Below are 24805 nucleotides of genomic sequence, written 5' to 3'. Positions count from 1 at the left end.
ATATTTTTAATATTTTAGTTCTGGTATATTCACTAAATTCGGCTTAGAATTCTCCTTAAAATACACCATTATCATAAATAATCAAGGAAAAGACTTGAATCTATAAACGAATAAGCTTTAGCTGGAAAGATGAAAATCTCGAAATCTGTCTTTTGTTTTTGGTGTTACGTTGCATGGTAGTAATCAATTACCTCAAATGTTTTCAAAAATGACTGTTGCGAAGAGTAAAAATATATTGCACCACAACCAACAGTTTTAAAATTTTTTAAGGGTCAATGACTTATATTTTTTCAATTGTTTTTATAAAACTTAAGCGATCAGACCCCAAATGTGTTTTTCCTTGTTTTAATTCCCAAGACAATCACGTCCGTTGTCCCCGTCGCTTAGCAACAATTCACCTCAAACACTAGGGGCACCGCACCCTCTTTAATTGGATCTAGATAAAAGGGCCAAAGTGAGGGCGTGGGCCACTAAGCATTCACATAAACAGTTGTATTGAAAAAACTTCATCTCTTTATCAATATTTAGAAGAGAGGAAAGAATTCCCCTAATATTCTAAGGGGTTAAGCACCTCTTTTCATTGATGTTTTGTATCGGAGTCTGAAATGAATGCGAGCAGCGATATCATTTCATAAATTCTCAATACGCTGAATAGGAACTTAAAACTATATTTAGAGATTCTTAGTTTAAAATAAATACATAAGATTTTATCAAAACGATTCAACTATGATTATCAAATGAAAAGATACGCTTGCATATATTAGAGTCAATGCATTTGGATTTTTAAAAAGCAAAATATTTTTATTGAATAATTCATTGAATTAAAAAGCTCTTGAAGGTTTAATGAAAGGTTAAAAGAAATCGAGGCCTTTTACTTTTTCTTCTTAAACTCCTTTTCATGTGAAAAAGGTTTTCACGTGTCTATTTCCATCTGAAAAATTTTTGCATCAATATCAAAATTTGCAGATGTATAATGAAATAAAGCATTAATTAAATGGACTCTAAAAGAAACTTAATCAAGAAAGAATTTATTAAATAGATATTCTTCTTCTTTAATGCATTTTCTCGTAAATGCTACATGAAGCATCTAAAAGAGAAAAAACCTAACAAGATTTCGCTACCTTAATTCTCTTCTGCACTGAAGGTCCCGACTTGTTACTTAAGAATCTATGAATTAAAATAATTGAATAATTCCTAAGAAGCTTTATTTAAAAGCTCAAATGTACTTGCTTCAAAGCTGTAATTAAACATTAATGTTTGTGTAAAAATGTATTTCATTCCTCTTCCATTCAATTTAGAAAGATTTTTAAAAAATCTACAGCTGAATTGTGATGCTCACACTCGAATCATTAATTCCATGCAGACCTGATTATCGTTTTGCAGAAATGCTAGAATTATCATGACCAAAAAAATTATTTTTCAAAATTTAAAGCTGCGATCAGATAATCTATGCACATCGTGTGTATTAATGTATGTGTAGTAATTACCACATAAAACCGAGTTTACCAGAATTCATCATTTTTGTAATCGCAGCCTGTTCCATGCGATCGGCATAATTATATATATATCCTCTTGGCTCTAGGACTATCAAAATCATTAATTTTTTAATCTATTCATTATTCAAGTAATTAGATAATAATCTCCCAGACTTTACTTTTAAAAGGTTTTTTTGAGTTATAAATTCCTTGAAAATGTATTCTTCCCTTCTTAAAGAAGATAAAAGAAAACTGACGCCATTAAAATTGTATGATATTTTAAAGTTTATTCAAATAATCTACCAAAGATGGATTGTGTAACATTTTGATTTGCATATTTTTTTTATCAATTTCTATTTAAAAACATTGATAAAAAAGTAGATAGCATTTTTTTTATTGAAACAAAGTTTCAGATTATCTCAAACTATCAAATTTAAAAGTAGTGTAATTGAAATTTAAAATTTTATTCAATTAATCAACTAAAGATGGATTCTATATTTTAAATTTAACCTTCAATATACATAGTTGTTATAAATATAATGAATGGATTCTACATTAATGTGGCATTCATAAATGCCATATTGGTTCTAGATCTGTAGAAGCAATTTCTTTCCATATATAAATGCGATTAAAAAATTATTCTCCCAGAGTTTGTAATTAAAGAGTTGAAGCAATGTGAAAATAAAAAAAGGCACAAGAACCCGAACTGACAGAGGGATGTAAACATTCTCGAACATTTACCTAGATTAGATCTCTTCGATAATCAGCGAGGCCTCTACGCTTCTATAATATTGTGAGTTTCTTTGACAACACACAATCACTTCCTTGTTCCGAGTTCAGTCTTGTTGCATTGAAGCTAAAATGTATTCCCGGCTGAAGAGTTATCTTGAGATTGTATGCTTGATTTTCTTTGTGCATAATGCATTTTGCAGTCAAAACAATGCTAAATGTGGTATTTGCGATTCAGGCGCATGTGAAGCTCCGAGAAACTGTTTGGCTGGTTTGGTAAAAGATTCTTGCAATTGTTGTTATGTATGTGGAAATAAGGAGGGAGAGCGATGTGACCATGACTCTGTGCCCTTTCAAGGGTTAGGTGGTTGTGGTGCAAATTTAGAATGTCGGGCTCGAAATGATCTGCATCGAGATGATCCACCAGAAGCTGTATGTGTCTGTACCCAGCAGAAACCGATATGCGGAAGCGATGGGGTTACGTACGATAACATTTGTCAATTTACAGAAGCTCGGTATAGTAGAAGAGATGGTCTTAGAGCTGTATCTACGCAACCTTGCGTTGAACGTGAGTATTAGTTTCATTTCATTCATTTATAGCATTCATTTACAGTATTTTATTAAAAATTTTATCTGGTTCCCTAACAATTGTTTAAAATTTGTTTCAATTAACTACTGTTAATATATTTTTTAAAAAAATCAATATGCATGAATGTTTATTTTTTGAGATTTAAATGTTTTGAATTTTTAAAAAAAATAGCATAACGTCTATGTTTACTTCAAATACAAAACATAAAAAAATGACAACAATGTCTATAGCCCGGCAGATAAATATTTCAACACAAAAGCTTGATAAAAGTAGACTGTTTTAAAACTTTTGGGCAATTTTAATATTTTTTGCAGTATACAGAATTCAATATTTATGGTATTTTTTGCAAATTATGCTAAAATTCCTATTTGTTCTTTCATTTTTTCTTATAAAACGTAATTAAAATTATAATAATAATTTGCTTCCTTTTTAACTTTATGGAAGAGAGCTTTTAGCCATATCACACTTATAATGACTGAAAACATGAAAATATCTCAGACTTGCAGGAACGCATTTTCGAGTTAGAAATAACAGTAAATGTTTATACTTTTCTGCCTCATGAAACTGGTATAAAAGCTTCCAAAAATATTTCTGTAGAAATAAATCAAACAAGTTGTCTATTTTCATTTCAAATTTCCTACTGTATATATGAACTAAAGTATTTCTGCTTAAAGTACTTTTTCTAATTCTAGTTTATTTTTAGTAAGTGTATTGCTATGAACTTTAAACTGGTTTTTAAAATCCGTCTTTATAAAAATTCTATTAACAATATGAAAACAAAATAATTTTTAACGAAGGTAAACTTTTGAGTTTTTACTTGTAGAAATCCTCTTCTGTTTCTTGGAGAATAAAAATTTTTATTGAAATATTATAGAAATATTTAATGTTAAAAATGCGGTAACTATTAGTTATTAAAATGATTTCATTTTTAGTCGACTGGCAGATTTATACATACTTGAACTTTGTCAAACCGTTCAAGTTCTTTATTTCATCAGTAAGTACTTATAGCATATACTATTATCAAATTTTTTAAACACGTAAAATTTTCCGTAGGAAACTTCTGAAGAAATTATCAAGAAAGTGATGTAAATGAAAAACATAATAAGTATTAGCTCCACATATAAGGCAATTAGCTGTCATTTTTGAGCAAAATTGTTCAGAATTAGAGGGTTATTACTTAAAGGGGAGCTTAAAGTTATTTTCTTTTGTTTTTAATTGAATCTGATTATAATGCTATGACTCAAGGTCTTTTAGTTTCTGAACGCTATCATAAAATTAAATAATTTCTTGCCATTTTTTTTCCTTGCTGTCGGGCGGAAATATCGTCTATATTATCTTTAAATTTTTAATATATATTTTTTCAATTCTTAAATTTCTTCTAAAATAATTACATCCCTGAATATATTGTGATTCATTTCTAAAGAATTAAAAAAAATCAAAAGATTAAAAATAATTAAAAATCCTATTTCAAACTGTTATATTTATGTGTTAAAATTAGTTTTTTTAGAATCTTGAAAGTAATTCTAATTACACGGCTTTGCTATTATTTTTTCTAAAATATTTAAATTGATTAGTCTCATATGAGTAAAGATGTAATTTCATGATCAATTTTTCAATCAATTCCCGATGTGTTAGATTTTTTTAAATACTCTATGCTTATGAGTTCTCGATGAAAATATATTATTTCAATGTTTTCAGCGCTTGATCATAAGTTCATGGATTAATTTAAATAAATTTGATGTTATATTGGTAGCACCGCGTGCTAGTGAACATGAGAAATTTATTTCAAGATTCCATATAAATAATAATATACCAAATTTAGTAAAGAATAGCAAATTAAAGACCAAAAATAATACATAATATTAAAAGTAAAAAAGATCTACTTCTTAATAAACTAATAAAATTAGACTTTTAAAGAATGTTTTTATTAAATTTAATATTTAAGATAGTATATTATATCTTAAAATGCCAGTTTTCTCTAAAAAAGTACCTTCCATATTCTTTAAGTAAAATTTTCTCGATGATATTTCATTCTTAAAATTAGTAATGTCATTAGACCTATGTTTTCATTACAGTAAATGTCAAATATTTCACTTTCGAATATCGAATAAACTTTAATGCATTATTCTAAAATTAGTTCATTTATCGTTACTATTAAAATTGTTCTTTTAAAGAGATTAAATCAATTTCTTCTTTATTTTGAATAAAATTTTATACATAGAATGTGCTCTTAGACGAAAAACAAATGTCCTTTTGATTAAAATAGATATGTGGATAAAAATAGTCTAAACTCAGATGATTTTCATACATCAAGAGAAGATAGATATTTTGAATAACGCTTAAAAGAAATATTTGACTACAATATTATTTCTTGAAATAACTTTTAATGTTCAGCTACAACATTTTAATTACTAAAAAAATAAAAAATAAAAAAAATCACTGAATGTATTAAGTAGATAGGATGTTATTTGTAGCATAATGATTACTATTCAAGTAATTTTAAATTCTTAAAAATGCTCAATTAGAAAAGAACAATTAGTATAATTGGATTTTAAAAATATTTATTCAATCAATGTTGTAAAAATATTAAGCTATTCTTTTTAAATATTTTAATTAAAAAAAGTGCAATTGCCTTATTTTTTTTATCCCAGCAAGTCCTTCTTAGCATCTTAAGATCTCTAAAAATATAACATATTATATGTGTTGTACTTACCGATTAAATAGATCGATAGATGTGAAAAATAGTAGTTACATTGTTTCAAAACAAAACAATCATTTCCTGCAAGAAATTAAACCCTTTTAATCACGGGAGGCATGAAAATCTGCAATGCAGATTTTTGTTGCCTGAAATATTTCCGTCACATGGGAAATGTATGTTTTGTTTTTTTCATCATAAAGACCACACAAAAATTAAGAAAAAGTTCTCCAGAATTTTAAATAATCTTTAACTAATGAAAGGGTGGGTTAGTTTTGTCATATTCTATCCAAAAAATAAGACCCGTCTTTATTCTTTGCTGTAATTTCTTATTTTCTAAATGCGAAGCTTGCGTGCCTGAATCATTCAGCCTGAAACAGGGACGTTCTAACGGCCTTTAACGTGAGCGGAGGTGCGTGGTACAAGCCTGAAATCGGAAATAGGGTAATGAAAAAAATCAAATGACAACTGTACTTCCCGTATTGCAAGTGATACACAGCAAAAACTAGGTTTGCAGACGTTGAATATCGTCTTGAAGGTTTCAGATGTCAGTTCACAAGACAGCACGCAAAAACTCTTTCATGAATAAAACCTCTTCTAACTTCTATGTGTTATTTTTAACTTTCCAGTTGCAATGAAAATGGAGATTTTTACTTAAAGAAACGCCAGGAATAAATACTTCTAAAGTAGATCTCACTGACATTTGAGTAGGACAAAGATGTCGACAGTTAACACCATGTATAAAGTCGAAAGTATAAATTGGAAGTTTTGTGGGAAAGATAGCTTCTTAACAAAGAAAAAACTTGTCAGAATCCGATTTGACTTTGAATTTTGAAGCTGAAATCGGTTTAAACCAAAAATTTGGTTTTACATTTCAGTGATTGTTATATTTATAAGTTTCAACCAGACCAAAAGATAAAATAAGGCTCTGTTTTTGCATCCATTATTTTATTAAAAAAAATAGTTACAGTGAAAATAAAATTTATTTAAAAAGTGTTAAAATCAATTTAAATTTTTAAGTAATCACTAGAATTGCAGCTATCTAATATTTTCAGAATCGAACTTTAGTCTGAATTGGGATATTTTAATTATCGCCCCAATTCAACCTCGACGAACCAATAGATTTTGATCTAATCCCAACTAATTAATGCTAGGTCTAAAAAGGCCAACGAAAGTTTCAAATGCTCTACTAAGCTTCTATAGTGGCAGATAGTAATTTTAAGAAAATTCTTTGTATTTATTATACCTGGCCTTAGTATAATCAGAGCAGTCAATTTCAGAATTGAAAGAACGTTAAGAATCATTCATTTCGATTCAAACTTAAATTGTTATTGTAATTTGTGTACTATGTGCAATAATGACTAAAGCATTTTCCTTTCACCATCTGTATTCAAAACTAAATATAGATGGTTATCTTTGTACAATAAAATATGTCCTTTCTCCTAAAAGGTAATTTTTTATTTCTTTCATTTTTTAAAAATTCTTTAATAAATGAAAAAGTTTCAACGTTTGTATTTTAAATTGTTCTTCTGAAAATATTCGAAAAGTGTACTTGTAATTCTACTTGCATCTCCCTATGTAAAGTTTATTAAACTGAAAACCAGGAATATGCATTATATGGACCACGGGGGGGGGGGAGAATTCTCGATTGCTAGATATTCATTTTTTAAAATTATGTTATCAAATTAATAAAACTTTAAAATGCTTGCATTCAATTCTTTTTTTTAAAAAAAATCAACTCGACTGCTAAATTTGTTACATCAAAACAATAATGGGGCTGCACTGAGTCACTACCAATTTTTAAAAGGTTTACGAAAAATGACTTGGAAGAGATAACTAAATTTGAAGGGATTGTTGATTGTTGAAGGAATTTGATTGTTGGATGTGTTGCTCGGAAGAGGGTGGAAGCCGATTTTGAATAAAACTGTGGACGAAGTCTCTGTGCACAGAAGAAGGCAGTGCTTCCTGTCTCGATACTTTTCGACAAGTGCTCCAGCTGTATCACTTGACTATCGTTTGCTCTTAAGATATGTTTCTTGAATCGCATAATTAAATAAGATTTAATTATTCTAATTTACATTACTTTACATTCCAAAAATATTATCTCTGAATAATAGTTTTTACATTATCTTAATTTCAAAAAAAAAAATCTTATAATAACAATTTTATTTTCGTATAGTATTTTTTTTCAATAAGTTTTTAAGTTTAAATTGATTCACAATCTGTAACATTTTTTTGTTTTTGTGAAGGAATTTAAACTTATCCATCAAAACATTCAATCGCCATGCTATTGCTAATGTTGAAATTATTAAAAAATGCATTATTTGGACATTGTTTTTTCTCTTCCGCTTTTTATTACATACTTTTAGTATGCAAGCGCCGTAATTTGTAGTAAGCTGATTCAATTAAATTCATGTTATTAAGTAACGTTAAATGGCAAGGAGAAATTGTTTTAAAAATTGTGCATTCCATATTAATTGCTTAACAGCCTAAAAAAGTTAGTAATCTGGGCAAATAACAATATTGACTTTTAACTTACTTCTAGTCGCCAAAGGCTGCTATTATAAATCTCCAAATTTCTAATTATATATATATATATATATATATATAGAGAGAGAGAGAGAGAGAGAGAGAGAGAAAGATTTTGATGTATAAGTTGTAGATTTTATTTTAAGTAAATGAATTGAAGCATGCAATTTTTTTATTTTTATTGAGTCATTTAGATTTTAACTAAAAAAATGACAAGACATTAAAAGAAGCAGGAAGTAAGGGATTCTTATCAAAATTAGAAAAAATGCCCTCATAAAGACTTCAGATAGTGAAAATTTTAATAAAGGGTTAGAAAAGGATGAGGCAAATTTTGGCAATGTAGTAGTATTTTCTTCTGAAATAAAGATATGGAGAGAAGTATATTTTGGAACGTTAGCAGAAGCATTCACAAAATTATTGAAAAATAATCATATTTTAACCCTTTATTTAACGAATTATTTTACCACCGATTTTTTAAATTTATTTTTGAACATTAGTTAAGTTTTGATACAGAATAAACCCAGGAAGGAGAAAAAACTTTTTTATTAATTAAAATAATTTAATTAATTAAATTAATAATGAAATATTTTTAATGTTATTTTTAGTTTATATCTACTGCTTTCTATTGGTAATACGTTCTTCGTGTTCTTTCAAATGCTGTTAGAAAAAATAGTCATATTGTGAAGATATTAGTCGGATTTAAGTGGTACTTTAAAGTACCTTTGGTAAATGAGGGGTTAAACTTAACTATTAAGTAAATAAAAAAATATGTATGTCACTTCCTCCTCATTATATAGTGACCAAAAAAAACTATTTTTCATAATTATTTTAAGCATGGAGCGCTGCAATTTTCTATTTATACTTATGACATATCAAACCAGTTTCATAAAGTAAGACCGAATAAAAAATTTTCTTGAAAAGTTCTAGGCGAATTGCATTCATCTTGGAAACTGTCATAACATAATTTGTTTCAAAATTCGCATTAAAACTATAATCCATTTACATGAAAATAGTTTTTTTTTAATTTAATTTTAAACAAATTATTTTCCTTTAAAATCTTATGAAATTTTAAAAGTTGATGCCCGTTTCTTTTTCTTAATGTTCTTTTAAAATCATTTTTTTTATAAATAGATATAATAGGATAGATTTTGAAACTGTACCACATACCTTATAGATGAAAAAAAAAACCTTTTTGTATTGGTAGTTAGTACGATTTCATTGATTGTGATATTAAAGACATTTCATTTCAAGGCATTTCCAAGTTAGTTTAAAATAGTGTATCATTTTGAAACTACAAAAGGCATATTTCGCGATGGACTCCCCAGTTTTGAACATTGGGCAGATGAAGAGGATGACATCGCGTCAGCTGAAGGATGCTTCGGAATTAACGTCTAATCGTATTTTACGCAAAACTGAATCAAACACAAAAGAAATTTTATATGTCAACACGTAAGGACAAAAAAAAATAGTTTAGGCACTTTAAAAGATTTCTTAGTTACTGAAAATTTTCTTTTTTTTTTTTAATTCGATTTTATTGACCAATACGTCAAAATAATCAGCAAAAATATCTAGACATCTATTTAAAAGCGAGCTATTTTTTCAAATGAATCATCTTTAATCAAATATTTTGCTGCATTTCCAATTTATTTTCGTCCAAAAGTTTGAATTAATATTGCATATTTAGTGTAAACGGGCGAAGTCGCCAAAATTTAAATAAAACCATCCTCAGAATCAATTCTTTAAAATTTTAAACCGTGTTGCATATTGAAATACAGTGAATTAAATTTTTACTTTTCTATTTATAATTTTTTTAATTAAATATATTTCATACAGAAAAAATGGCATGATATGTAAAACAAGCACAGATATACGCAGAGATCAACCATCAAACACTTTAAACATAATACAAACAAAAATAAATACAGAATGAATTCTAATCGCTATACTAAATTTCACTAAAATCACTCATAAATTTTTTACAAAGCTTTATTGATTGATTTGATTCGTTAGACCCCCATCCAAAACTGAGACTAAGCGGAAAGCTATGGAATACTGACCTTTGAACGTTGATCAGATGACAATGGCCAACGTCTCAGCTGACACTCACTCCACTTCCCAAGTAAAATGTGAACTACGATCAAAATGTAAAAACCAAGCAAAACTATCTCTACTCAAGTCATAAGAAAGGTTCAAGGTTTCCGTTAAGACATAAACCATAGTACACATAACGAAATTTATCGATTAAAAACTAATACCTAGATGGCTAAAGACGTCATCCGGGGAGGAAGTTTAGAGCAAAGAATGCGAAATGCTCAACAATTACGAAAGTATTTCCATCTAAAAAGAATTATTTCTTGTTTGGGAAGCTTAAGGAATCTCTCATTTTAAAGAAATAGTTTTTCAAAATATTCTAGATCTTTAATAATGAAAATTGGTATAAATTTTTGCTGATATCATACGTTGAATTTTCGGAATGCAAGCGTACTGTTTAAAGTAAATTCGGTAGTTTTCTTTAAAACAATGATTAGAATGCCAAATGATTTTTCGATGAATAATCGGGTTCAGCTTATTGGCTGACAAAAAACGCATAATAATGTAGTTACTAACATTTCATTTTTACTGAATTACATAAACTTTTGTAAAAATAAATGATAAAAAAAAACGAAGTAGTGCTATTGCGTCACTTCCCCTTTTTATGAATTAGAAATATATATATAATATTTGAGTTAAATTAATTTGATGCATAATTTCCGATTAACTTAATCATACATCCAATTTCAAACTATATTTTGATTATGAATTATTCATTCTTTTAATGTAGAGCAAATAAATATTAACTTTCATATTCATTAGTGATAAAGTTTCAAAGAATTCTAGTTATAAAGAATTCTAGTATACCTACAGTATTCTTTGTGCTATTAAAACAAACAGAATACTTTGTTATATTATAAATACGGAATACTTAGTTATATTATAAATACAGAATACTTTGCTACATATTAAAATACAGAATATTTTGTGTTATTAAAACAAAGCACAAATATTTGTTTAAACCAGTGGGAGTGACTCCTCTGAACTTTCTATCACATTCTCCAATAAAGATCTTATCGATAAATCAAGTTTTGTAAATTTTGATTATATTTTTGTTTCAAATGCTATCATAGGGGAAAAAAATCAATTTTCTTTTTTTTTTTTTTTCAGCTCCAAGAATTGTCTCTCCCCCTCAAAATATTAGAAATACAACAGGTAGCTACGCAGCTTTAACATGTGAAGCAAAAGCCTGGCCTTTACCGACTATTCATTGGGAAAGAAATAAAAATAATAAACTTGTCAGACTTCCAGGTAAAACATATTAAAATAACATATGTTGCTAAAATGCTCTTTTAATATATATATTTCTTTTGATTATGAATACATAATAATATGTTGCTTTTTATCTTTTCGTATTTGAAGCAAACAAAGAGAGAATATTTTTTTATATTCATCAAAAAGTTCGATATCGAGATTTTTATGAATCTCCACGTTCCAGATTTTTCCATATCCAAAAAACACATTTTTTTGGAATTATGTCTGTCTGTCTGAACATGATGGAAGTTAAATCTATGAAATTTGGCATGTGATCTTTATACCAGATTTGTAAATTTCTGTCAAATTGTGAAATAAATCAATTCATATGAAGTTTGTCCGTCTGTGCCCGAATACGTCTGAACCCGATGAATCAAAGAGTCAGAGGGATTAAATTTGGTACTCTGTTTTAGAATCCATAATGTATATATCAATTTTCGAACCAAAGCCGTCAAAAAGTTGATCGTCTGTAAATGCATGCTCAAGCATTTAATAGTTGCAATAACTCAAAAATGCAACCATTTAGCTGTTACCAACTAGCTGTTATGAAATTGTAATTATCTATCTGTGTGCCAGACTTCAATTTCAATGAATCAAAAACCAATGATAGTGGTCTCCGCAAAACTTACTCGTGTACTCTTTAATAAAGGTGAATTTCTGTTTTAGACGCGTTTTTCCCCAACTGATTGAAACGAAAATTTGACTTAGAACTACAATTGCAGTCACAAAGTTATTCGCCAAATTTGATATATGTAAGTCATTCTATTTTAAGATTATCGCATTTGCATGCTTCTGAAAGTACTGACCGACTTACATTCAACTCCTTGGTACAATTGTAGCCTCAAAATTGCATACCAAATTTGATGTATTTAAGTCATTGCGATTTTGAGTTATCATGTTAACAGGTTTCTGAAAATACAGGCTGACGCATGGTCAACTCATGATGAATTTGGCTCAAAACGTTAACGTTAACATTATAGATAACGTTTAACGTTATAGATGTTAAATCTGTGAACCGAATTTTATCCATCTGCCTTCATTTCATAGTTATCGTGTTAACTTATATTCGAACGATCGGACAGACACACTTCCTCTGAATAGATTTTGCTCAAAATTTTATAGAAACCCACAAATTCGGTGCAAAGGTCATACATCAAGTTTCATTCGTCTAGCTCAAAGCGTTTTTGAATTATCTTTGTCACAGACAGGCGGACAGACAGACATTTTCCAAGAATGTGTCTTTCGAACTCGGAGAGGTCTAAACTTGGAAATTCATCAAAATCTCGAATTTTTTTATGGTTATAATACTCTTTCTTCGTTTATGAGAAGGTAAAAATACCTCCGTAATGTATGCTCAGTTTTCTTTCCTATCCTGCGGAGTATGTACATGTATGTAGCAATGGAAGGATTATGAAACGTGTGGGGATTCTGTGTTCATACGTTTGCCTGAGATCCAGAATTTTCATGTGGGGGTATTGGAGCAATAGCTTTATTAGTGAATATGCAAGAAGTTTCGTGGTGACTACTCCCGCTGATTCACTTCTGTGGAACTAACTCAATTTTAGTACAAATTCTTTGTTTCCATAACAAAGTGCTTTTTAGGGATTTAGGGATACGAGGATTAACCAATAATAATCTGATATATGCAAAATCTAAAAATTAACGAAAAATTCTTGATATTTTAAAATGTCTTTGCTGCTGTTCAGGAAAATTATTTGCTAATTCTTTAAAGTACAGGATATTCACAAAGTTTTGAAATGATAAAGAAAATTTATTTAAAAAAAAACTATTACAAATGTAGACATTTTTTTTTTTTTTCGATTTCCGTATTTTAAATAGTTATTTTTCCCCACAACGTTAATACACTTCAAGTGCACCTTTCGTAACTCTGAGAATTTCTAGACGATATTCAATTTCTCGCCTTATATTCGCCAGCATGACTGTTTTTACCCTGAAGTTGTTACGCATCCACTATTCTTTCCTTTAATGTGTCCATATTGAGGACCAGTGCAACACTTTGCATTTCATAGACGCCATTTTCAGTTACCGATGTTGACACCATCTACATCACTTTGGCTAATACTGTACTAAGATAAAAAAACAAACTGTCTGAAATAAGAATCAAAATTTGTCTGTACCCGTAAAATTTTTTAATACATTTTCTTTATCTGTGCAAGACTTTGTGTACATAATGTAAACTAATCCTATCTTTCTACTCGTATATTCATCGTTAAAAATTCTGAAGAAGAACACTCTGAAGATCATTTTAATAAAACACATTCAAAAGTTTATGGTCTACTCGGTGATAAAACTAATTTAGTAATTGATCCTTTACAAAAATATGGAAAAGCTTATATACTTATATCTGTCTCAATAATTCCGTTTCTTACCTTTATTCAAATATTTACATAAAATTTACGATAACAGAGATTAATGATAGTAAATATTTAAACATTTTCTCAACTAAATCGTCTCATGAATCAACCAGCAGCATCAACGTTTAACAGTGAAACTATAAAATAGAAAATCTATTATATTTTAACTATCGCTTCTATTCATTTCAATATAAAAATTTACAAAAAACACTACAAAAAATGATAGTAAAAATGTTTTCAATTATAAGAACTTAATAGTTTTCACTGGAGCTTAAATAGCTCATACATTAATCTGTAGCATAAACATTTAATAATGGAACTATGAAATATAAAATTCGTCACAAATACATCTGTTCCGTTAAATTCCTTCTGCTGATTGGATATAAATTAATATTGCAAAAATATTTATAAGTTAACGTTTAAAAATAAAATCATCAAATGAAAGATTTGTTACTCTTCCTACTATTTCATTATATAAATTGACAATATTTTACAATTTTGTTAATTTTTCTATAAAAATTAGTAAAATAACTCACCAAATTGAAATAACAAAAGTATGAAAATTTTCTCGCCAATTAAAACTCTTCATAGATAAATCCATAACGTTAAAAAATGAAACTGCGAAATGCGAATATTCGTACTTAAGTTATTTTATTAATTTCCTTTAAAAGATTCAAAAGATATTTGGACAAAATTTATGATAACAAAGATATGAAAGCTCTTTCACGAGTTAAAATGGTCCAATGGATTAATCCATAAAATTAATGTTTAATGTGAAATATAGGACAACAGACATAAGTAGGACACGATATTGAACTATTCAGCTCGGTGAATTTCAGAGAAACATAAAAATCTTCGTTATCGAATGAAATAAATCAACCTGCCTTGTCGAGGGCCGAAAATTCTCTAAGTGAAATGAGAAAGGGAAAGTAGAGCATGCTACGTAGTTTATTCGTAGCATTTCTCTCTACGGATACGGTGTGGAAAAGTGTGTTGATCCTTTTGTGGAAATAATACTGCTGAGTGCGCCATAAAATAATTCGGCAAAAAACTTCCAAATTTTTTTAGGCTACATCAAAAGTCACTAACCCTACTGCTTGGAGAAAAAAGAAAAAGTAGCAACTTTCGCAAATACATACCGAATTATTATTAAATTCGGTAAATGAAGTACAGATGTGAATAACAATAATTACTATCCTTAATTATTTACAACTGTCTTTTTCCAACAACGATTTTTAGTGATATTTAATCTCAGGAAATAGGTTACATTTTTTTTTTATTTTGTATACTTCAATAATTTAATAATACCATCCTCCTTATTTCCAGAATACGAATGTGATGAACGATATGATTTTCTTATTACGACTCTAACTTAAAACATTAGAGAGTTTTTAATTGGGGAATTTTTTACTAAGCAATTTCATTTTTCTATCATTTCTAATTTTAAATTTATGTGGATATTTTTAAATTATTCCACCAATAGGACTAGTACTAATTTATATCAATTTTTCTAAACGGAATCAACTTATGTGACATCACAGTCACATGTCAAACATATGTGTAAATGTCATTTTAAACTTAAAAATACAAATCGTACTTTTTGAGGTGCAGCTCATCAAGTATCTGCTTTTACATTTTATGTAAAGTTATGAATAAAGAAAAATATGCTGCTATTTACCCCTTTTCGCTGGTTTAATACAAAAAGAGGAGTGGAATACAAAGAAATTAGAATTATATTGGCCACACAATTTTTAAAAAAATTTCAGTTATTTAAAACAACGTAATTACTGTATTTTTATATTTTGTATTACTGTATTTTTATATTTTGTACTGTATTTTTGGCACAAATCTTCTTTTTTTTACCTCCACTTGTCTTCCTCAAAGAATAACTTAATTATTGTAATTTACTCACATTTTGATTACATGTGTAGGAAAAATAAATTCTTACGTGACACACAGAGATAGGATAAAAATACGTACTGCAGGATTACATCGTTTTTCTTGCTGCTTTATCATGGCTGTACATTTACTGCACGTTGTTCACCTTTTGCAATTTGACTAAACGACATCAACAGGTCATTGACAATCGAATCCCTAGTCGCTTTGGTCCTGGGACAAAATACTGACATGAAACACCTATACAATTTCCCAATATCTCATCCACCCTCGTTTTCCAAGGCAGTGGGCCAAACCCAGGATCAGGCCCGAGGGTTTTGTGCCTATATCATCTTTCGGGCACGGACGTCCCTAGAGAGAGCTTGATCAAAATTGCAATGTTTTGTCTTCCAAGTGGGACTATTCTCATTTTCTTCTTCATCACATAATTTACCAACATAAGCGTCTAAATCATATCAAACATAAAGATAGAGTAGGGACAGGGGATTTGGCTAAAGCTAGGTTGTAACAGAGTCAAATAAGGAATGAAAAAAAAAAAAAAGATTAAAAAACAGAACACAAGAATGAATTATCTTCGGCATTAACTTAATTTTTTTCGCATTCTACTCCATACCAGAGGCTTTAAAAACTACTAAAAGCTTGCATCATTTTAGGCAAGACTTAATTGTTATTTCAAAAAAAAAAAAAAAAAAAAATGCAAAGAGGAAATTTTGAAACCGATGGTAAATATTTTTTGTTCGAGAGAGTTGCTGCTTCTTTTGTATACTAAATGAATACCATTTAGAGGAATTCTTGCTCTCTGATCATGAAAAATGTTAGGGAACAAAAAAAGGTTCAGTTATCCTTTTTTCTTTGTAAGGTTTGTTTATTAAATTATCATTAGACGTAATCAAATTATCAGTAAACCATTTATCTGTATTTTGCAAAAAATAAAGTAGTCTAAAAAAGTCCAAATTTTATTTTTTCCCTATTAAATTTTTTTATTCACATTTTTTTTCATTTATTTAAAGAAAAAAGAAATTCTAGTCATAACACGATTTAAAATATTAAAACCCGTTTCAGAGTACATAAAATATTTTCTATCAAAATATTTACTTTTCAGGCAGTGTTAACTGAAACCCAGCAGAAATATAACAAAACCCCGAAATGATTGGTAGATATGAAATTTCGAAATCATTAGTTTAAAATGTCTATTTATCGTATATATAAATTGAAAGAGGTGGATCTTAAAATACTCATTATAACAGCATATATAAATTACAAAGAAATGTGTCATTTATAAAATACTAATCGAATATCTTACATATCCCTCGTATTAAAACAGAAACTTTCACTGAAACCCAGGAAATACATGCTTAATTCGGCATCGAAAACATTTAAAAGCAGGAAATTTTACAATGTAATGTTTTATAAAGCTATATATATGTTTTTTTACTTAATTCTTACTTTAAAAATTCATTTTACTTCATGATTAAATTACATGCAATAATAAAGAGTTATCATAATAGGAACTTACTTATTCTGCTACTGGCAAATATTCTTTAAATTGCTGTATTAGCAGTGCCATCTGTCTCCCTTTTGAGAAAAGAACCGTATTTTATTATCTATTAATAAATCGATCTGCCACCGTAATTAGTTATTTTATAGATGGTGCCCCGACCTATATGCGGCGGTGATAATAATGGAGTATAGATAGCAGACATCGTGATGCCTGCAGTATTTCAATTGTTGATGAGACAAAATCCTTTATCTTAAAAAAAAAAAAAAATCTTACAATTTCATTAGCCGTGAGAAATAAATTCGAGAATTTATCTAGTAAGTTCACTGACTACAAGAAATTTGAAATTTTTTTTAATATTATGAATAAAGGAAGCTAAATCGTGTTTGGCTTACTCAGTGGCGCCATCTAACAAATAACAAATTAACTACAAAAGTGAATTCTTATTATTGACTTTCAGCTTTAACTTGGACGGGACTCTGATTATTGCTACAAATAAATATTTTTAATTTATCGATTTTACTGTAATTGCAAATTAGCAAAACTTTTCGAAAGATATAAAGTGTTAGGAAAGCAAGCAGAATAAACATGCTATATTTTTACATTTAAAGTATTTGTTCGGAATTCGCCAGAATACAAAAACTGATTTTTAATCAGAAATTAGAAACTTCGTGAGCATTATATGAATGCCGAATGAAAAGTTAGAGAAAGAAAAGCTAACCGAAAAAGTGGGAGATAAGGCGAGAAAGACTGAAAAGGCTATTATTTCCTTACCCTGCTTTGTTGTATTTGTTTTGGTGACAATCATCTCATTATTAGTGGGACTCTACAACAGATGAGTAATTTCAATTCACTGATTTCTTCTTCCTAAATTTGAATTTGCACACTTCATCACTGGGATCTAAAACGCTTAAGTGACACGAAACAACAGTATGGCTTCCGGATCTTTTATCCGATACGTTTTTTTTTTTTTTTTAAATCTTTTATTGCATTTTAAATATTCATTATATCGAGAAAATACTAGTGTACTTTGACTCTATTGAGAGTTAAGCATATTTGCTTTTTGTACCAATATATTTTTTGCCCAGAGTGCCGCATACTCTGGAAACAATCATAAATTTATTAATTATCTGAAATAAATTATCATTTAGAGATATTTCAAATTAAAAAAATTACATAACTGTTTTATGTTCACATCTTTTTATTCTATTAACGAGTTGAGATTGGATAATTAAAATACTAAAATATCTTCAACTTACATTTTCACTTTGCGTTTTATATTTATAAGTTCAACCAAAATATTATCATGTCTATATATAGTCGAAAGCCATTAATTTTCCCGTAATATGATAATTGTCCTAAAAAAAATTAATTTCTTTTTGCAAACAGTCTCTTTAGGTTTCTAATGCTGAACTCAAACGTCCAAAATCTTTCAGTTTGTTATTTGTTTTGGAATATGAATACAACCTGTAATGATACCCATTGTTAAGTTAAATCTAATCGTCTCGGTCTTCTAATAACAGCACTTCGTGGTAGGTTGCATTTGTTTTGCCTGCTGCCATCTAGTAGTAACATATGGAATATTTCTTAAAAGTAGGTGTGCGCCTCAATTTTTCATTTATTTTAGTCTCTAATATTTATTTTATTGTTTCATTTTCATATTTAGCAACATTAAGTGTATAAATACGCCATACATGACGCATTAACAAGAAGAAAACTAAACAGAATTCTTTTCTAAAGTAAATACATGAAAAAATTCAGCATTAGATAAATTAAAATTGGTTAAAAATTTACTAATAGCATTCAGTAAAATAAATCATTAATATTGATTATACAATAACTGCATCTTGAAGAAAATGCTTACATGTCACTAGTTAAAATTTTTTAAACTAATAAACTTATTTCATAAACTTTAGACATTCACCTAACATAAACTCTAAAAAGAAGTTAACATTTTGATTATCATTTTGAAAAATTTCATCTCACGAATTCCGTCACATATCCACATGCTCGTGTCTCAGCTAAAACTGACTCATCAAAGCGGTTCACATACTAACTTCGTCGCTGTTCTATAATGTACTTCTCACAGGTGTGGAACCAATGCATGCATCACAAACTTCATATTTCTTTTTCAAACAGTTGGAGCGAGTGTGTAACCTTTAATGTATTGTTGTGGCTCAGGAATTACCTACAACATAACATGGATTTCAAATTATAGTGACCCTCCGTAATAACTTTTCATAGTTTTATATTATAAGCAATCAAGATGTTAATCCAACACATAATTTCTTAAAATATAGGTCGAAGCCTTAGATAGACTTGTCAAATTTCTCACTGGGTCGTTTGTTAGCAAATTCTTCAAAAAAATTTTATTAAAAGAAAGTTAATTAAAATAATTATATAGGGAAAACTTCCTTTTAATGATCATCAATTAATGTTTTATTTTCTATTTATTTTCCTATTTTGGAGTAGCTTAAAAAATTTTCTAAATTAGTATAGTGAAATTTTTTTTCACTTAGATGAAAATCGTGAGTGGTAAAAGTTGAAGGTATTGATCGAACAAAACGAAACTTATGAACGCTATGATAAAATTAAAAACCAAATCCAATATACACATTTTATGATTTAAACATTACAAAATAAGTTGCAGTTTTTCATTGTTCTAAAATTATTACATTAGAAGTAGTCTATAGCACAATTTGTGTAGTTTATTTTTGAAAAATAAGTTACAAACACTTAAGTGCAGTTTAAAATGGTGAACCTAAAATATATGAAATCGTAGTTTGTTCATAGTGGCGTAATTGTTTTCAAAACGGAATAATATTTTTTTCAGATTTTCATCCTTGCTTATGAAAAATTTTCAAAAGAAGGGAAAAAAAAAATCTGGATTTCCTTTCCAGACTTGTAGGGTGTACTTTGTTCTTTTAAGAGTTGTCTTAAAAGATGTGAATTTTTCTTTCCATCAATGAAACAGATTTTTTTCTTTTTTTCTTCCAGGAAATGAGACTCGCCTTTTGGTCCAGTCTCAAAACGGACCAAACAGGGATGAAACAACAAGCTGGTTGCTTTTCTTGAGTCTTGCGAACGAAGACAGAGGGACCTACATTTGCAAAGCAGAAAATGATCTTGGATCGGCAACTGCAACAGCAACGGTTCACATTTTCGATTAGATTAACTATAAGTGCCTGCAAGAACTGCCTTAAGAACTTAAAACTAAATTAAGGGGGGGGAGGGGTACGCGAAACATGAATTAAACTTCGTTGAAAGGTTTTCTACCAACTTACATTAAGTCTTATTACTTTTTATAAGTATCTTTATTTTTACACACTTTTATTTAAAATGATTTGCGTCATCTAGATATAAAGTTGGAATTCTGAAATCGACTTCTCATTCATTTTTTGGATGTTAGAATTTTGTTTATGTTAGAAATTTTTAATTTTTATACTTGTGTGTTCTCGATGAAAATACATTATTTTTCAATTATCAAAACTTATTAGTTCATTATTTCATTTATTTGAATATTAATTCCATGCCATCGATGCTGCGTAGTAATGAATTTGAGGGGAAAAAATTGATTTCGAGAGTCCGCAATTTTTATGGTAATGAGCTGAAAACTTAATACATAAATTATTTTAGTTAATTTAGGCTAAAAGGTATAAAATCATTCAAATATTTGGACTTATAAAAAATCGATTTTAGAAGAACATTAATTTTTATTAATTTCATTTAGAAGCATTCTTGCTTATAAATGCTAAAGAATCTGGGGGAAAAAGTCCTTTAAGGGTTTTCACGTTCTCAAAGGGGGTGTGACTCACAGCTTAAAAAATTCTAATTTAAAGAATAAATATTTTTTTTAAACTTTTTTATAGAATTTGTCTATTTTCTTTAGTGTAAAACTATACATTTAAGAATGTTTGTGAATTTACTGAAAATTATTCTTCTAAATTTTTCTTCAAACATAATGTAAGTTTTCTATTAATATGAACAAATTTATTTTTATCATATCATTCCATAAATAGCATCCTTAATTCAATTTTTTATTTGGGGCTAAATTCAATTTATAATGAAATATCACCTAAAGATTAAAAATTTCTATTGGAAATACTAAATAATACTTTATTGCAATTGGTTAGATAATTTAGACGGATATAGTCACCGCCTTCACATGAAACAATTATTTTTGTTGTTCATGATAAGACTTGTGAGATTTCAATAAATATGTTCTTTTATTTTCTGAACCTCTTTAAAATATATGATAAATGCTAAGTAATAAGAAAGAAATGGTTGAAATTTTGTCACTCATAAAATTAGTAAATAAGAAATATACATGTTTTAAATTTGAATTGTAAGATTCAAACTTTCAAAATTGACGATTTTCATAAAAAGTTATGCTTAGGAAATATTTTGTTTCTCTCTTATGACTACAATAACGGGTAAATAAAAAAAATATGTATTGTTTTAAGAGTTTGCTTGGAAAAATTTCTTTTGCAGCATTTAAAGTTTATTATTTTAAATAAGTCATAAGTAGGGCTGGGCGATAACGGAACTTCATCATCGCGATATATCGCCCAACATATATCGATATTTGTCGATATATCGTGATATCATTATTTATTTATAGCTATTATAAGTTATAAATAGCATCTGTTAAGATATTGACTGATCAGAACGACTCCAAATAAAAGGAAGTTTCAATTTATATAATAAAAATATTCGTTTTCTTTTGAATAAAAATAGTTAGAAAATAATTTTGTTAAAGCCCCTTTAATAAAGTGTGTCAGTGCCAAAGCAATGTCTGCATGTTACAATTTATAACATTGCGTTTAAAACAAGTATTTTTATATATCAGAATATGACAGTATTCATAGAAATTTTAACCAAATTTCTGTATGAAGGTCAGTAAGAATGAAGAGCAACAAAAATAAACACTAACCGGTAACTAAAACGAAATCGAAAACTTAAATTAATTGTGAATATCGATTTATTGTATCGCGATTTATTGTGAGTCGCCAGGCTAAAATAGAAGTAAACGGATTTTTTTTTTTTTTTTTTTTTTTTTTTTCGAATACGTTTAGGTGTGAAATTGCGAGCTGCGATTAAAATTGTGAATTGAATCTGAATTAATCCTGTTCGCTTTTACTTCTGAAGATGAATATTTAGCGATTAAAGAGAAAGTCAACAACCTTCTAATAACCGCAATTATTTTTCCATAATGGTATCATTCAATTAGGGAACAGAAAACAGTTTATTCTAAAGTTACATACTTTAACCCTTTATAGGGCCGTGGGAAGTATGCTTCCCAGCCGTGGGAAGTATGCTTCCCACCAAATTTATCAATCTTTGTATGAATTTATGTAGGTTGGCATAAGTTCTGACAATTTTTTTTAGAAAGGCAGAAACTTAGATGCTTTAGTTCTTTATTTTACACAAAATGATGTGTCTTGATTTGATAATTAATTATTAATTAACCAAATTAATTAATCAAATTAAATTTATCTAATAAGCTTAATGAATCCCTTTTCTTATTCTAATTTCAAGTCAAAAAATATTTTAACATAATATGACTAGAAAAAAATGGCCATTTAAAGGGTTAAACAAGTACTTTTATAAGTTAGAATATTACAGTATTTATAGAAATTTTAATAAAAATTATTTATGAAAATGAAAGTGAATGCAGAGCAACAAGAATAAGCACTAACCGACAACCAAACCGAAATAGAAAACGCAAATTAATTGCGAATATCGATTTATTGTATTGCGATTTAACATGAACTATTATTCATGAACATTATTTCGATATATCAACTCGACTTGGCGGGGGCACTGCCGTGCCCCCCAGATATTTTTCGAACACTGGCATAGAAAAATCGATTTTTTTTTGATAAATCGAAAATCGGCCCAGCTCTAGTAATAAGTAAAAAATATATTTGTTTTTTTATTATTATTATGATTCCGATAACGCATTTCGGTTAGAATTAATCCAGAATTGAAGGATATATTGCCAGAGTCGTACCTACATAAAATGGGGCTTAGACAATACACCAAATTAGCGTCCCTTCCTTTGAATTTTTTATAAACTGGACTCTTTGCATGTTTTCCTGTCAAATCATTTGACAAGGAGAGCTAATATCGTAACTGAAATTAAGCCTAATTAATAATTAAAATCTTTCAAGGATATCATATGCTATGTGAGTGTAATAAACTATATGCTTTCGGTGACAAGCTGATTTTCCGGTTGTTTGTAAATAAGAATAAATAAACCATTTTTGAACTAATATTACATGTTGTTAAAATCTAGGTGCTTTCGGCCATCAGCTGCTCTCCTCCAAATTATTAACATTAATTTCATAATGTCAAACAACTTTAATTTAGTAATTGGATTCATTTAATTTTTGCTGCTCTCAGACTCAATTACTTTAATTGCTATAAACAACCAGGTAATAAACTGGAAATTAAGGAAAAAAACCAGACGAAATATGTATTAATATTTGAACTAAATCTTGATACATAAAGAATGAAAATGTTTGCAGTTTTTCATTGAATGTTTTGCTTCAAATTTAACTGCTATAAAAAGTTAGACAGAATGACTTTTTAAAAAATGAGATTTAATTTATTTATCAATATAAGTTACAATAATTATACATCACTTAACTAATTATAAAGTATATATTTAAGCAAATTGTACCACACACATGCGATAGTTGTGTTTACTCTGGCACAAAGCAAAATTAAAATCTTATGAAATGAACACCGAAATATATCGAGAAAATGAAGAAAACATGCTAAATACAGCGCATGGCAAATATAATTCTGAATTAAAAATTATCATATGCATATCATAATAACACAATAAAATACTCAACATGCATAACCTACAAAAAACAACATGCATAACCTACAAATCGTATTTAATCTGGTTATATACCATAAGTGAATAATTATAGATACTTCAACCATTATTACAAGAAAAATTACCATTTTTCTTATTTGATGCTCAATTAAAATATCTATAACTTAAAAAGTTGTAAAAAACTCAAGTACATTTAATAAATATCACATAATTAATATAATCTTGGAATAAACAATTAAATTCATTTTATTTGAACATTCCTGAATTCATTCGATTTGAAACTGTCGTGTAGTCAAATATATTGAAATTAAAATCAAATCTCGTTTATATTTCAAACAATTAATCTTAGCACTTTTTTTCATTATTTTTCAAATTTCGATCCAAGTAAATCGACAGCTCTGGCAAAGTTTGTTTAGAATGCCTTTAAAAAGTTTTGCGACTTTTAAAAACGTAGCAAATTAAACTTAAAATTAGTTATACGTGAATTTAAAATTACTTTTAAGTTTAATTTTTTTAAGCACGAAATACTGAAACCCACTTTGAAGGTAACAATTAAATGTTTATTTCAATACTATTATAATAATGACTTTTTTTATTTTCATATATAATGTTTTCTAAAAAATTGCTTATATAAATAGTAAATTAAAATCAATAAAAATATTTTGCTTTGGAAGTAAAAAGGGGACCTCCAAAATTTTCACTGCCTAAGGACCGTAAAAGAGCTAAATCCTTTCTTATAAATAAGTAGGATTTTTTTTTTCCACACTCTTTGAAAACAGAAATGATGTTTTCTGTACATTTTCCCTTCTTGAAAAGAACCATTG

At 28.2% G+C, this 24805-nt stretch overlaps 1 protein-coding gene across 2 annotated transcripts; it reads left to right on the top strand.

Annotated features, from left to right (window-relative positions):
• Nucleotides 1-2262: 2262 nt before the first annotated feature.
• LOC129959501 (insulin-like growth factor-binding protein-related protein 1) lies at nt 2263-21360 on the top strand. Of its 2 annotated transcripts, XM_056072357.1 has the most exons (3): nt 2265-2772; nt 11219-11359; nt 20129-21360. In XM_056072357.1, the coding sequence occupies exons 1-3, from the start codon at nt 2337-2339 to the stop codon at nt 20299-20301; spliced, it is 750 nt and encodes a 249-aa protein (XP_055928332.1). In that variant the 5' UTR covers nt 2265-2336; the 3' UTR covers nt 20302-21360. The 2 variants fall into 2 exon arrangements, with proteins under 2 accessions (XP_055928333.1, XP_055928332.1); XM_056072358.1 differs by lacking the exon at nt 11219-11359 and having other exon boundaries at nt 2263-2772.
• The last annotated feature ends 3445 nt before the right edge of the window (nt 21361-24805 follow it).

This window comes from Argiope bruennichi, chromosome X1 (genome assembly GCF_947563725.1).
Source record: "Argiope bruennichi chromosome X1, qqArgBrue1.1, whole genome shotgun sequence".
NCBI lineage: Eukaryota > Metazoa > Arthropoda > Arachnida > Araneae > Araneidae > Argiope > Argiope bruennichi.
This window is presented reverse-complemented; position numbering and strand designations above follow the sequence as displayed.